The sequence below is a fragment of the Buteo buteo genome, chromosome 2 (genome assembly GCF_964188355.1).
Source record: "Buteo buteo chromosome 2, bButBut1.hap1.1, whole genome shotgun sequence".
Classification (NCBI taxonomy): domain Eukaryota; kingdom Metazoa; phylum Chordata; class Aves; order Accipitriformes; family Accipitridae; genus Buteo; species Buteo buteo.
In genome coordinates this window covers 1,294,860-1,311,550 of record NC_134172.1, presented here as the reverse complement: position 1 = coordinate 1,311,550, position 16,691 = coordinate 1,294,860, and the positions used below count along the sequence as shown (strand labels likewise).

Sequence of the window (16,691 nt, the reverse complement as noted above, 5' to 3'; positions counted from 1 at the left end):
CTCCCCAGGGTTTAACAAACAATTGATCAATAATATGTTTCTTATTACAGATTCAAGGCTCCATAAAAATATGAAGACTTAAAAGGCTAAACTCAAGGTATCTCTTCGACACCAACAAGACAGGTAAGATTTACTTCTCCATATATTGAAAATTAATAAGCAGAAAAATATGTTCTACATTCTACAGGAAAGACACTCAAAAAGTTCAGAAATCCACTCATTAAAAACAAAAATCAGGTCACCAGGATGCTGTACAGCATTCAGCCTTAATCCACACAGGCAAGGTACACTTTGGTCATCTGTGTATAAAAAGGAGGTAACATCTTCCAACAGGCTGCCTACAAGACAGGCAACATCACCTATATATTTGGCAGTTTTGGGCGTTTCAAGTACTTATTTCAAATTTTTACAACTGAACTGAACATACAGAAGTCTTCTAGCTAAAGTTCCCTTTCTTAGCCACTATCACCAATGCCTTGAATATGAAATTACTTTGATCAACTTAAGAGGAGGAGAACTAACCAGTTAAACACTCTGTTGACTTGGCGGGGTGACGTGACACAGGCTCTGAGGGGTGCTGAAGACCCACTGATGGGGGTGCAGGAAGGACTTTGACACACAGTCTTTCCCAAAGACTGTGTAAGATGAGAGGTCTGCAAGAGAAAAATGAAGTCTCAAAGTCAGTAAAGCTTAATGTGATAATGACTCTGAAGGATGAGGGCAGAGAGGCAAAAAGCCCAGAAAACCAAAAGAGTAATCTAAGGAGCATTCTGCAGTTATAACACTGAACTTAAATAGGCCCAATGTAAATAATCACATGCAATTTAATCAATCGCATTTCAAGTGACAACCTCCAAATCAATCTAAGTTCATATTTTAAATGCATTCTTAACCATCACAAAGTATCACAGAACTTTTCTCTGTTTTATAAGCTGGAGATGATTTTCAGAGCAAGACAGCCTCATTTTTGAGCTATTCTGCTTTTTCAACTAGACAAAAAGCTTATACTGTACCAAAAAATGTACTAAATGGTGTACTAATTTCATAGAAATTTTTCAACGTTTTAATGAAATACTAATATTATTTAAGAATATTTGATGGTTCACACAATTATAAACTCACTGGACATGATTTTGAAGTGTCAAAACCAAAACACTTGATTTCCACACCATTAAACCCCCATACTTTGTTTACTGTATGTGTATATCTACAAAGATAAAAGAGCAACATAAGTAATTTTCCCTCACACTGAAGTATCAATGTCACAGCTTTGTCAATCACTTTCCACAGACCTTGCACAGTAAATTAAGATTCACAGCAGATTTCTGTGGTGTTTGGGGTTTGGGTTTTTTGTCTTGTGGTTTTGTTTTGCTTTGTTTCTGTTTAATTTTGGATGACTAAGCATACACAAAAGTACAAGAGGTTTTTTTTAAAGCAAAAAGGTGAAGTAAGTTCAGTTATCACGTGTCAAATACAAAGAACTGGTAAACTGATATCAGCCGCTAAATTACTATATGAGAAAAAATAGCAAAAATGAGTTTTAAAAAACCATTAAAATAGTATATTAACACCAAGTTATTTGATGCGATTTATAAATTTGTTTCCATCAATCATATGGCTGTTTATTTAAAACTTGGTTTAGTGAAAGTTTCTTTCTTCGCTTCTATCACTGCAGAATTATGTGTTTCTTGATTACTGACCTGCTTCTGCATATTAAACAGGAAGCGGGAGGGAATGCCGTCTTCTACAGGGCACCTTGGGATAGAAGATGAAGGCAAGAGCCACTTATTCTTTTCGGAGGTCACCAGTGACCTAGAACCCAGTTGGCCCTGCTTCTTCATTAGATCTCCAGGCTGTCGGTCACCACCAAGGACTACTGGGCCCTGGGGATAAAAAGCAACAGCGAATTCCGCTCATGGAAGCCACAGCACAACAAATATTTCTTAAGTATACTCTAAAAGGGAAAGAAACAACTTGAGTTACATTCCTATGGCAACTTCATTAATTCAAAATTTAAGTGTTCTCTGTAACCTAGAGAAAGGAGTTTGTGTTGGTTTCAGCTGAGGTAGAGTTAACTTTCCTCATAGTAGCTAACATGGGGTATGTTTTGGATTTGTGCTGGAAACAGCGTTGATAACTCAGGGATGTTTTAGTTACTGCTGAGTCAAGGCCTTTTCTGCCTTTTCTTTTCACACCACCCCACCAGCAAGTAGGCTGGGGGTGCACAAGTTGCACAAGAACTATCCTCTGCTACCAATACCATATTGCCAGCTGGGGTTAAACCACAACACAGTTTAAGGAGGAAACGTTACCAGGCCAACATCAATGCCATTTTTCCTAGAAAAGCTGTCCACAACCATGGCTCATAATTAACATGCTGGTTTCAGGGTCCTCCATCTCTGCTCACAGCTACAGGAAGGTATAACTGAGATCAGCAAAAAGGAAATCAAGGCATGACAGTGCCCACAGGACATTACTTGCTCAGTATTATTGGTCATGGACCAGCAGACATTGGTGACTGCTATTGTAGACTAGACTATTCAGAGAACATAGACTAATTAGAGTAACATGGCAGTAATCAATGAGTATTGCTCAAAAGATGACGATTGCCATGAAGAACACCATCCTCCCTTCAGACTATTTCATTTCCGTTCTTATAATGGGTCAGGAGAGCTGGCCACTCTGCAGTTCAGTTTCTCCTGCTCCAGTCACACATACACCCTTCGTCCTTACCAGCATGTGCCTTGTGGCACACACACAATGCTGTAACACCAACTGATTTCTCTTGACAATCTTCTCTGTACTCAACAGTAGCCTGACAGTTTCTCACACCAGCAAAATGTCCCTTTAGTAAGAGATCAGTAGAAAGGAGCTGGAAATGTAACATTCCTTACAGGGAAATTTAGTGTTGTTCACTGTGTAGTCTACACTTTATAGCACCTGTGGTATAATTACACACATACTTGTGAATGGAAGAAAATATTATGCAGAACAATTAACTTATTTCATGCATTTGCATTCATGTCTGTATAAACATCATAATTGCTTGAGAACAGTAACTGCTTTACAGTAAATTAAAAGATAATCATAAGCTAATCTGGTTAAAGAAATACTGAAATACAGCCAAGACAAATTCCAGTTACTCAGAAAAGATTCAAAGCATCTAAAAACTTAGTATTCTCCTTCATCTCATTGTGCTGCATTAGAGACTAATGTTATGAAAGTCTAGGGCCCTTAGGAATCATTATTTTCCATAGCATTAGAGTAGAATCAAAGAGCAATTTAGATCAGAAAGTAAACCTGGAGGTCATCTAGTCTAAGCCTCCACTCAAAGCAGGTCTGACTAACCCTCTCATTGGCAATCCTAGCCAAGAGCACCAATAAATTAAGGCCTTCCTCACTCAAAATCTTGCAGGAGCACCTACAAAAGTGTACAAGGAGTAAGGCTATATAGGCACTGCTCTTTACCCTTGCAAGACACACATTATACCCCAGTGGAAAAATAAGTTTTAAATTTATCAAAAAAGTCATCCAACATGTTTGATTTATAAAAGCTGATGCAAAAGGAAAGTGCATTTATCCAGATAAGACATACACATATGCAATGAGGACAGTAATTAAAACAGTTTTCCTTCCAGACAAAGAGCAGGAGGAAGACACTCAAGCCAAGTAAAAATCCTCACAGTCTGCTTCCCCCCCCAAAGTCTAGGGAAATGAGCTTTGCTGTTTACACTGAAAGCCAAACAGATTAAAGTCATTTCAAATTGGAACATGAGAGTAATTTCAAACATTCAGAAGCACCTTGAAAGAATCAACTCAAGTGTTTCCAGAGACTTTTGCAGTAGACTGAGATGCTCTCAAAAGGGGAAACACCAAAAGGCATTTCAAGTTTTGAAGATGCAAAGCTTTGTTTAATTTTTTTCCAGGCAATCTAGTCACACAGAAGTAAATATCATTCCAGTCAAGAAATGAGTATTCATCCTATCTATTTTCTATCATAATGCTTCTCAGATATTGAAGTGAAACATTAAAAGGTCATGGCCTGGAAGAAAAGCATAAAACTTGAAATCTCAGAACACTGTGTACACATGTGCTTTAAATGATAACACTTTCCAGCAGGCATTGAGGCTTAAAATATAAATGGTACCTGCGAGTACCTCTCATGGTACCCTAGCACTATGCCAGTTTAGAAACCAACACTTGGAAGGACCAACTTCGTGGCTTATGCCACTGTGGAGCCCCATTCCATTACTGAACTGCTCTACCTGGACAAAATGATGAAATGAACCCCCCTGCCTCTCACAGCAAGCTCTTACTATGATCTTTGTGAAGTAGACAGAAGTCGCAGCCCTCAAAAGATAAAGGTAACACCTTCTACTGCTATAGGACTAACTCAAAAGCTCTCAGGCTTTTTCCCCTCACCCTTATTTCTACAGAGAAAATACCATTCTGCTAAAGAAACAGCCCATTAATAGCTTCCAGAGAAGCTCCCAAGTCATAAAACGGAAGGCTAAAATTACCTTGGCAGCACGAAGTTGCTTGTAGATATCTGTCTGCTGTCTTATTCGATACTCCAGATCAGAGATCTGAGCCTGCAGCCACGTCCAACGGCAAATAATGGCTGCTCTCTCCATCGCCCACTGGCACTCCGCATGGCGACGTCTGAAAAGCAAAAGTTTGCTTGTGCTTATCACTTAAGTAAGTTTCAACACTACGAAAAACAATTTGACAGAAATTCAAGAACAATTTCACTATTAAGAAGCGATTAATAGTTTGTGGGGGATATAGGACAAATTAGCTTCCCCCCCACAAATTCTACCAATATCTAGCCTTAATTTATAACTCCTATCCCCAAGATAGAGTGGTCAATACAATTCAACTGTGCAACAAAACTTATTCAAAAGGAACAGGTGTCATTATTTTAACTACCACAAACCAATGCAGGAGTCTAGCTCTTTCTAGGTAAGCGCAGAAACAACTTCCCTCCTCTGCAGATTTGGGGGTGGAAGTCACAAAAACAACTGCCCGAAGGGATGAAGTCCTAGCTTGTGCTGCTGACCACAGAGCAGGACTAACCTGTATTTGCGACACTCCTCAGAGCTGTTTGTCTAATGAGTTCTTAAAAACCTCTACTGACAGAAATCCCATATGCCCTTCAGGAAGGTACCCCAGTGCTTCACCACCTCAGCTACAACATTTTTAGTCTATTGCTTGAATCTCTACTGCTGTAACAGAAGACCATCACACCAGTGCCATGTAGAAAACCCGATTTAAGACACCCACACACAGATAATTCTTTATACTCAGAGTAAGTATTGTCTTCACTGAAAGTTACTGTTTGAATGAGGGTTTACCAAACAGTACCATACACTCTAGTGGGTTCAGCAGCCGATGTTTAAGCATCAAGCACTGTGCAGTAACCTTACCAGCCTCCCAAACAGCATCTCTGCTTGTCAGTCAGACCCTTCAGGCTACAGCCAGCCAAGCAATGACAACCCAAACTATGGCACTTTAAGGAGCTGTCATGCCTAGCACAAACAACAGCCTGTAGCACCTGCTATAACACTTGGCATGTGCATTATACCTATAGGGGAGAAAAAAAAAAGGCAGATAAGATCCCACATCTAATAAGCAGTTTGAATTTCTTTTGCTGACACAGAAAAATCACCTTGCATAACAACAAGTTTTTTCATAATTTTAGTATTATAATTCCAGTTATACTGCTTACTAAACAACCCCACAAACTACTATATCACTACAAACTGAAACACACAAGCGGAGTTTATTGACAAGAGCTTTTCCACAGAGGGAAGCATTTGATGCATGTACATTCTCGATCCACAATGGGGAGTTTTAATACACAGTTCTGCATTCAGTGACCTAGGGCTCTGGGCAATTCTCGGTGGCAGTACTGTGGAGGGGAGAGCTGGCATCACAGCCACGGAATACATGACAAGGCATGCCTTTGTACGCTGCGTGGGATCCTACAGCAAGGTCGCTTTTATGGAATGAAAGTGTTGTTCTCTTTCAATATCTGCACCCACAAATAAATCTACAATCCTAAGACAACCTTGTGGCTCAAAGACTTCCTCAGAGTTTTATTTCTAAGCAAGTAGTCCCAAGAAAGATTTCGTAGCTCACAAACACTAAATACACTTAGCATTTGATCAGAATTTACAGAGATGAAAATAAGCACACATTCAAATAATCCTCATAATATAAGCAAAATACAGCTACACAATAGTACTTCAATCATTCTAGAGTTGGAAACAATGGCTAATGCAAACACCACTTTACAAATGGAAGCATATGGAAGCTTGTGGAAGCTCTGGTGTATGCTTTTGCTATCACCAATAGTTTGCAAAAACTTCAAAAGTTTTTTAGTGCGGGCAGGAATCTGCCTGCAAAAGAATAGGAATAAAAAATTTTCAAGTTCAATTTTCTGTCATTACTCAGGACCACTCGCTTCACAATCTGAAGTAATTCAACTGAAACCTCTTATTGCCAACCCCATAGTGGGTTTTTTTTGCTCTCTTCAGAAAGCACATGACCTACTTTACCTCAACAGTAAAATGGCTAAAGAACAAAGACCAGTTAATGATTAGGGCTAAAACCACTTTTGAGAAATGTTAAGAGGCTCCTTTTCATCCATGTGGGGAGTCTGCTGTATCTGCACAGGATCAGATGTGGCTACAGGTTAAGAACTCTAATTTTAATAAAGAAACACATCAAAGAATTATTTAGAGCAATATATCAAATCTAAGAACAGAGCACTGACTAAATGAAAAAAATCAGATCTCTCAAAGAAAAACTTTGTATTTTCTTTAAATTAAAGCTTCTAGAAACAATTGGGAATCAATGTGAGCAGAGAGATGAAACTCAGAAGGGGCCCCAAGCTAAGGATGCAGCCTTGAAGCAATTTCAAAGAGTCCAGTTAGCACATCAATAAATGAGAGTCTTCTGATTGACAAGTTCATGCCAAAGGGAAACCAAGCCACTATTTGACTGACCAAACACCTTGTAATTAGGCTTTTCCACAGGAAGCTTAGCTGATAGGCACTCCTGAAAACAGACCAACTTTTACTGATGCAAAGACCTTAACCCAAATGCTGTACATTCAAAGTACAGTTTACCATCCAGCCTCAAATCTGGTTTATTGCAGACATTTCCATTTAATTCAGTTTTTGAATACTACCATCTTCCTCTTCCAAAGATCAGGGTGTTGCGGTTGTTTTTTTTTTTCTCCTCCATACTACAGCAAGAGCATGTTGTTTCAAATAGAGCATCTAATCTCTTCTCTCAGTCTTCAAATAGGGCAACGCGACATTCAGAAATTAAGGTGAACAGGCCTACTTTACTAGATAAAAACAAGCACTGTTCAAAAGCAGCCAGTAAAAAAAGCTTAAAAGTAATTCTGAGCTAAAGACATCTAAAAAGAAATTAAATAATAGGAAAGAGTTTTCAGGCTACAATTCCATTTGGAATTGGAGAACTGCCAGAACTCCTTCCAACTCCACTCTGATTAAACAAAATTATAGCTGATAACAGGGAGGGGCAATAGAAGATGTTAGTGTCCTGGAAGTTATTCAGCCTGAGAGACCACCACATCAGCTGGTAACACAGAGCCATAGAAAGATGAAAGGCAAACTGAATGCTGCCTCAGAATTGATACTTTAGCTTAAGAATTCATAAAGATACCAGTATATAGTGTAATACAAAAACCTGTTATAATCAATTGCAATAGTCTGTGTCTGTGGAAGTCTTGATTTTTTAGGGCTGGGTAAAGTGTCTCACATATTACATGTTAGCTGAGTACACTTTAACATAGAGGAAGAACAAGGGAGGCAAATGTGTGACTCATACCAGGTTGCCTGCTTGGCTTGCAGTCTTAATTTTTCTTCCTAAAGAGCATGGTATACTGGCTTTACTTGCATTTTCCATTCAAATCTTTAAGATACGAGTTAATCTTTCCCAATTGTTCCAAGAGTTAACTGCGACAAATTCACTACACCAATGAATTCTTTATATGCACCTTACTGAATCTCTCAAATACAGGCAAGTCCCCAGAAGACCCAAACAAAAATAGTATGATGCAATTAGAGTTTTAAAACCAAGTGCTTTTCAGATTCTAGTTGTACAGAAAATTAAGAAAATCCCTGTAATGTGAAAAGGAGTCTATCTGTAACAATAGCAAATTATTAGTACCAAATTGCTCTTGGGGAAAGTCAGAAAACAAATTAGATCAGATATCAAGCATTCTGAAAAAATGCAAGACAATCTGTGGGAGCATTCATACGGATAATTAGCTAAATTTCTAGTACATTTACTACCACCATTATGCAATTGTCACAAACAAGCGCATTAGTATTTTTGACATATCACAGCTTCCCACAGCCTTGATAATAATTGCTGTACTTTAGTAATAAATCAATTAAAGCTTGGATAACTGTCAGATTTTTTTCTTTCTCTCCCTAGAGAAAGGGTAGCAAACACACAGGTACTGAAATAGGTCACGCAGAAATTGAGTTTGATTAAAATGACATAGGGTAAGTGACACAGTACAGACCCACTATTTAATAGCATGTAGGAGAATCCATTTTCCAGGGGATTAACAGGCAGTACATTCTAGGGTATTACACAAGAAGAAAAACAGAAACTGCAAACAAATGCATGAATAAAATGGCTTGGTTATCTCATACTTTTAAATCAAGGTAGCAAGCTTCCCCATTTTATGCATATACAGTTCAATGGAGTTTGACTTGAACACGGGACATTGTAGCTGCTAACAGTGTAATGCCTGTCAGAGACATCACTGGCAGATCTAATCAGCAACATCTTCTGCACACCCACCTCACTAGAGCAAAGCTCTGGCAGTAAGTCAGCACTGGTTTTGGCCACAGACAGTGCTCCCTGAAGGTAACCACTCAGGGTTACAGCAGAAAAAAAACAAGATCACCAACACATATGCATAGAAAATGCATAAAATCAACTTCAATTTTAAGCAAACTTACAAAAATCTTGTTTATAGACAAATACCTCTAAAGCCTCCCACAGGACAAACCACACAGTACTAACATTTACCTGACCAGGTGTGGCAGGCTGACTCTGGTTGAACACCAGGTGCCCACCAAAGCCATTCTATCACTCCCCCCTCCTCAGCTGGACAGGGGAGAGAAAAAAAAAATAACAAAGGGCTCATGGGTCAAGATAAGGACAGGAGAGATCACTCACCAATTACAATCACAGGCAAAACAGACTCAACTTGGGGAAAATTAACTCAATTTATTACAAAACAACCAGATTAGGGTAATGAGAAATAAACCCAAATCTCAGAACACCTTCCCTCCACCCCTCCCTTCTTCCCAGGCACAACTTCACTCCCAAATTCTCTACCTACCCCCCCCAGCAGTGCAGGGGGACAGGGAATGGGGTTTATGGTCAGTTCATCACACATTATTTCTGCTGCTTCATCCTCCTCAGGGGCAGGACTCATCACATTCTTCCCCTGCTCCAGCATGGGGTCCCTCCCACAGGAGACAGTCCTCCACAAACTTCTCCAACATGGGTCCTTCCCATGGGCTGCAGTTCTTCACAAACTGCTCCAACATGGGTCCTTTCCATGGCGTGCAGTCCTTCAGGAGCACACTGCTCCAGCATGGGTCCCGCATAGGGTCACAAGTCCTGCCAGAAAACCTGCTCCGTGAGCTCCTCTCTTCACAGATCCACAGGTCCTGCCAGGAACCTGCTCCAGTGCAGGCTTCCCATAGGGTCATAGCCTCCTTCGGGCAGCCACCTACTTCAGCATGGGGTCCACCACAGGCTGCAGGTGGAGATCTGCTCCACCATGGACCTCTCCAGGCTGCAGGAGGACAACCTGCCTCACCATGGTCTTCCCCACAGGCTGCAGGGGAATCTCTGCTCCAGCACCTGGAGCATCTCCTCCCCCTTCTTCTTCACTGACCTTGGTGTCTGCAGGGTTGTTTCTCTTACATGTTCTCACTCCTCTCTCCAGCTGCTGCTTTCTGTCTGTCCCAGCAACTTTTTTTTCCTTCTTAAAAATGTTATCACAGAGGTGTTACCACTATCACTGATTGGCTCAGCCTTGGCCAGCAGTGGCTCCATCTCAGAGCCAGCTGGTATTGGCTCTGTCAGACACAGGGGAAGCTTCCAGCAGAAGCTTCTTACAGAAGCCACCCCTGTAACCTCCCTGCTACCAAAACCTTGCCACACAAAGCCAATAGACCAGGCAGAGCAGGTCACCATGCTCTGAATTAGCGCCAACAGTTTCTCTGGCAATGCACAAAGCGAGAACAGTCATTCATTCCCTTCGGAAACCTCTTACCTGCAGGGACTCTTACTTTCAGTTCTCCTCCAGTTATTTTTTACTAACTCTGAAAAGAGAAAGACTAAGTGCTTACTGATAGTTTCTTTCTAGTTATGTATCTGCTGCCACTACCAAGGTATGAAAACATCTGCAGAAAGTAAGCTTTTAAATAAAGACAAGCTAAAACAATGTCTGAAAGAAGTTACTACCTCATCTGTAGATATTTTGACAAACAAGGCTGTTCACAAGGATGCAGTAAATCATAATTGACTTCTTGAGCCTAGATATCAGACTTTTGTTTTCAGAAGACATTTATCTTGCTTGTAGTTTTCCAGGAAGCTTTCTCTCTTCCTCCTGACAATGACTCAAGCTCACTAGATCTAATGAATTAAAATATTTGTTTCAAGATGAGGTGGAAGGAACTCCATAAGCCTCAGGTTACGTAAGAACTAGTTGTTCACCTCCATCTGCAACTGCATGTGCAAGGTTGTTGAGGGTTTTTAAGGTAAGTTTTGTGTATCTATATAAAAACCCAAGCAGGCCATATTCAGCTTACTGAAACAGTATTAAAAGAAACGAGATGAGAATATGGGTCAAAATTCTTGTGATTGAGCAAGGGTGTAGAAAGCTCTGCATCCCACAGCCCAGAAGAGTGCTCAACCTAGTAGACCACCATTCAAAGAAGAAATTAATACTTTTTTCTTCTTTGGTGACATTTTTCACTAAAAGGTTTTTGAACGTCCTTACAACTGTGGGTAGCACAATCCTCACAACCTGATGACATCAAATGGGATCACTTGCCTCAGGGAACATAAGCAGAAGATACCTCTTCTGAGCATGCCACATGAATCTCATCCACACAACAAACTTCAGTCATGACACGATGGGAACGCAGAAGCAGAAAGATATTGCCCTAGGAACTTCACATAAAAAATAATCAGGCATGCCCAGATTTTAATGCACTAAGCCTGTGACCACAGTTATATTAGGCATAAGCATATGTACTCTCCTTCCAAGGAAAAGGATTTTCTAAGGATAATTCCGATACTCTGATAAATTCTTTCAAATCTGATAAATACTTTCACTTCAGAAACACATGAATTTCCCTATCCTCACTTTAAATCACTGTCTACAACAAGTTCTTGACAGGTTTGAATCTGCTCCTTACAGATTCATAGAATGAAGGTTTATCTTGGACTCGGATAAGGAAGAAATTTTTTACAATGAGGGTGGTGAAACACCGGCACAGGTTGCCCAGAGAGGTGGCAGATGCCCCATCCCTGGAAACATTCAAGGCCAGGTTGGATGGGGCTCTGAGCAACCTATCTAGTTGAAGATGTCCCTGCTTGTGGACCTTTAAAGGTCCCTTCCAACCCAAACCGTTCCATGATTTGAATATTGCCTTGTGGTAGGGAGGTCAAGAGCAGATTACAATGGTTCTTTCTAGCCAGAAGAGAAGATTCATGCTTTTGCCATTAGTTTAGGTACATTGCCACAAGGTAAGAAATTTCCAGGTGTAGTTATCCACATCTAGCTTTCCACAATATTGGGAGAGTTACTACAGCACTAACTGTAGTCATCAAAATGAGAAAATAAGCAATTAACACAGACTAGTTAAAAAAAAGTGCAATTTCAAAACATATTGCTTTTGCCAGACAATCTGACACGAGAAAAAGAGATCAATGTACAGGAGTATAGTCAACACTTAGGCAAGACTGATCTACTATCAATCACCTTTTTTCCACTTCAAATCTTATTCTTGACTTTTCAGAATTTAGCTAATAATGCAGCAAGCAAAGAAAACCAACATTTGTGTTTATTAAAGGAAACATAATTACACGAAGAATCTAGAAGTAGAGAGAGGATAAAATAAAAAGCAAAACTCTGCAATTGATTTTCAAGCTTCCACTGGGTCTGTTCCATTCTACAGGCTCCAATCCCCATTCCACAATCTCAGCTTCCCTCTGCTTGCCCACACTGCCCCTTCCCCAGCACAATATGCAAAAAGCACCAACTAGTCCAAAACCAAACCAGCACCAATTTCCATACATTTGGCTGGTCATTGCTAGCAGCCATCTGCCTTCAGTTAGGAGCAGAAGTTTGAACTGCTCCTCTACACAGCCCGTTTTCTGTAGATACCTTCCACAGGTCCAGAATCTAAACCCAGAATTATATCCAGGCAAGTTTTTTTCTGAGAGAAAGAAAACACACAAAAGCTAAAGTAAGATTTCACTCAGCCAAATGTAACCAAAGTATCCAACACAGCAGATTTGTGAATGCCTGCATGAGCGTACATGCAAAGGAACACAGAAAGGCAAGCTTTGTGCAAATCCTAGTTGGGATTTACACTGCTCTAATGACCAAAAAAAAAATAAATGCTGAGCTCAACTTGAAAGCCTTTGCAATTGAGAGATGTAAGAGAGCTGAGAGCATATTTTAAGTTGAAGGCAAAGTCAAAAGTAAAACAGGAAAATCAGCTGCTATGTATTCTACAATTTTTCAAGCCATTACCCACACCAAACATCAGTATTTCATTGTTTCTGCACTGAATTATAAATTGGAAATAATGACATTCCTTTAGACACACTGTTTTATGACAGATATGTAGATTAAGCAACTGACCTATGATTAAAGAGTTCATGTAAAAGTAAAGAACACATATAGGACTGTAAAGCCTCCAAAACAGCTGTAGCTGTTTATAGTTCTCTCAAACCAACCATCTGGGTTGAAGCTGTTTGTTATAAAGACCAGCTATCCCAAAAATACTCAGAGCAGTTACAACTTTTGATGTAGGTTGGTGAAGAAATAGTTGTTTCTTCACAGCCATGTTTCAGCAGCATGCAGTTTACATGGCAGGGCCATTGACTGAAACAGAGAAAACACTGAACAGCTGCCTATTCAGTCATCAGCATTCCATTTGCCAAACAAAGCAGGGGGGGGTTTTGCGGGGGAAAGACACAATGTAACATAACTTAAAACAATCCTAACACCACAAAAAGTGCAGTAGCAAGCCCAGTACTTCATGGGGGAATAATCCGACAACATCAGTACCTTTTAGAATATTCTTCCGCAAGTTTGGGTTTTTTTCTTGTTTTGCAAGACTAGAATTAAGCCAAAAATCAGGAAAAATACTTGAAAATTATACTTCATCTTAACATCCCTTTCCTACAAATAAATATAAATGTACAACACCCCTCTGAAACAGCTTGGATTTTTATGGGAACTCAAACGAGTGACATTAAAGGGAAAGTACATATCAAACCACTAGGAAGAAAACTGAATAAATATAGAATGTGTCTAAATACCACACATTTCTAAGCATGCAATGAAAGATCTGCACAAACAAGCCAGAGGAAGATAAAAAGGATCAGTGCTATGCTGGGAAAGGCATAATTTTATGAAGTTGCTATCTTGGATTTATGCACAAGAATTTTTTGATCCATTTTTGACTGCCACATAATCAATTCTGAGATTTTTTTTTTTTTAATAAACAGATGGAAGCAGGAAGACAACTAGACAAAGACTTAACTCAATGGCTGATGCCCTCTACTCTGCCACCTTCTTGGCCTCCTGGCAGATAAAAGCTCCCAACAAACTCCCTTGCAGTTTTTTGGGTGTCCTGTACCCTTATATGAATTACTCTCCAAAGGGCTGCAACTTCATTACATTTTTCTTTGTTGCTCTCCAAATGCCAAAGGAGGCAGAATCAGGACACTTTAGCTTTGCTGATGCTCAGAAAGCTCCGAGAGCCCGAGAAGACAGGAATGCAATGGTTTACTGGGAAGAGAGAACAAGCACGTGGAATTACATAGACTTCCATCCCAACAACCTGCAGGTTCTGAAGTGGAACGAGGACAATTAGCATACAAAACATTTATTTGTTCATCATGGACAGCCAAATAAAGAATAAGTTTCCGTAGGAAATGGCAGAATATGTAAGTCTAAGAGACAGCTTGCTTTACTCTCCTTCCTGCCCCAAGACAGTCATTCCAGCTAAGTCTCCACTGAACAGGTTATCTCAGAGTGGAAAGAACAGCTACTTCAACAAAACAGAAAAAAACTAACCCAGGATCTCCATAACTAAACATTCATATGTATCTGCAGCTAACTGCTCTCTCCCTTCTTCAGAAAAGCAAACCTCAGACCACTTCACAGATGAAACCCCACAAGGTACAAACATTATTTAAAGGATCTAATACATACACTGAATTGCTCAGCACAGATATCTGACAGGAATAAAACTTCACCTGGCTTTACAACCTGTGCCAATCAACTTAAAGTTACCACACAGAACCACTGCTGGTTTGGGTCTTTCCTAAAGAGCGATTAAGTCTTCCCAAGAGCTAACTGTAGCAAAGCCGGGTAGCCATGCTCCCCTCTCCTCCTTCCTGCTGCTCAAAGAGCCCCTCTTGGCAAACACCTAAAACCATGAACACCAGCTTCAGGAAACGGAAAGTGACAGAACAAAACTCATTTTTCTACACAGCTGACAGTTTCACACCATGAACCACCCCACCTGGGAGCCAGACACATGGCTGTGCTTGAACAGGGGCACAGAGCTAGGCCGTCCCTTTCACTAGCAGCTAGCTGTTATCTGACTTCTCTTATCAAATTGCATTCTTTGAAGCACCATGCAAGTGCTACTTGTGGATATAAAGTTGAGGAAAAAAACCCAAGCAGTAGAGACCTCTGTTCTCAGCATAGCTAGTTTTCAGACTACTGACTGCTTCACACACAGAAAACAAAACTGATCATTTTGAAAGCCCCACATGTTTATTGTGAAAGGCAGACACGTTGCCCACCACTGAGATCAACAACCCTGCCAGATCAAAGCTGATGTGTACTGTTTTCTGGTGCACTTCAAAAATATTCCTCTTGCAAAAACACTTTAAGTTGGTTTGGAATAATATAGAAGACCGTTGTCAGCACAGACACTAGGCTTCAGAAAAGCCTCCACCTTCATAGAGGTAAAAGCTTTCTCTTCATGTTATTTGATTCCCCCCCCAAGCACCAATTTGGTTAGCTGCTTTCTAGTAACATTACCACCAAACAGTCCTGTTCTACCTTTATTTATCAAACCAGGGCCAAAATTTATCCTTCCCCCGCCCCAGTTACATCAGGCAGCCTAACAAAAGGTCACTTCTTCCTATAAATCTGACCTCACTCATATCCTTAAACCAAGACAAACTCAACAGCGTTAGGCTAAGAAGTGGCACGCACTGCAAAGTTTGTTGCAGATAAACTCTTCGTTAAAAATACTTCTGACCTAATACATGCAAAACCGACGCAGAAGAGAAAGCACCGTAAAAGCACATACAGTAAAGAACACTTGGTGTCCAAGTTTTCAAGAAAAAAACCCATAAAAGCTCACAAGGAAGACGAAGAGGTGAAGACAAGATGAAATCTCCCATCCTTGCTGCCTTCGGACCAAGGCCACCGCTCTCCCCGGCGCTTCTTCCCCAGGACACCAGTGAGACCAGACCCCAGACACCTTCGCCCTCCCGCACTGGAACTCACCCCCGTACTCGCTCTGGGGAGGCCGCGGCGGGACGCCGCTGCCCGTCGCCGTCCGCCTCGCTCTCCTCGCCGGAGCCGCTGCTGCTGCCGGTGGCGTCCGAGTCGCAGGCGCCCTGCGTGGCGCGGAGACGGGCGGTAGCGCTGGCCGCCAGCAGCCGCAGGTCGGACCCCATGGCGGACGGGAGGCCGCCGGCGGGTCCCGCCCGCCTCAGGTACCGCGTCAACCCGGCCAGCTGGTGCCGGACGTGCCGCTCCACTTGCCGGGCCTGCAGCGCCCGCAACCGGTGGCGGAGACGCCGCGCCCGGCTCCACAGCACGGCCTGGCGGCCCCGAGCGGCGGCCGCTCGCCCGGTGGGCGGCGGGCACAGCCCGGACGCCACGGCCGCCATGCGGACCCGAAGGCGGGAAGGCGGCGGCGGCTCCGCACCTCAGTGAGGGGAAGGCACACGCGCCTCAGCACTGCGCAGGCGCAGACCGACTCCGGCATCCCCTCCGTTACCCCCCCGCGCCGGTCGCCCATTGGCTGGTGAAGCACACCCGCGCCACGGAGCCAACCAGAAAAGGTAAATAGTGCCAGCACGTGCTGGGGGTGGGGAGGAGGGCAGGTTGGTGAGCCAATCACAACTGCCAGCCCGCCTCCCTCCCTCCCCGAGTTTATATAAGGCCGCGGAGGGGGCGGTGCTTCTTCCGTGAGGGAAGGGCGCTGGCGGCCATGTTGTCCCGGCGCGGCGCGGCAGCCGCAGTACCGGTCGCGTCCCCCGGCCGCTGAACTGGCCTGGCCCGGCGCTCTGGCGCCAGCAGCTATCCCCGCGGCCCCCTGCGGCCCCCGGCCCGGCCCTGCTGCACCGTC

General features: G+C 42.2%; 1 protein-coding gene across 2 annotated transcripts in view; it reads right to left on the bottom strand.

Annotated features, from left to right (window-relative positions):
- LOC142038015 (KAT8 regulatory NSL complex subunit 1-like) overlaps positions 1–16,344 on the bottom strand; it is a 35,984-nt gene extending 19,640 nt beyond the window's left edge. For both annotated transcript variants that reach the window (XM_075042944.1, XM_075042953.1), the window contains exons 1-4: positions 15,842–16,344; positions 4,521–4,662; positions 1,701–1,883; positions 523–653 (exon numbers count right to left, since the gene is read on the bottom strand). In XM_075042944.1, the coding sequence (XP_074899045.1) occupies positions 523–653; positions 1,701–1,883; positions 4,521–4,662; positions 15,842–16,230 (845 nt within the window). In that variant the 5' untranslated portion in view covers positions 16,231–16,344. The remainder of the gene's footprint in view (positions 1–522; positions 654–1,700; positions 1,884–4,520; positions 4,663–15,841) is intronic.
- Positions 16,345–16,691: the final 347 nt, after the last annotated feature.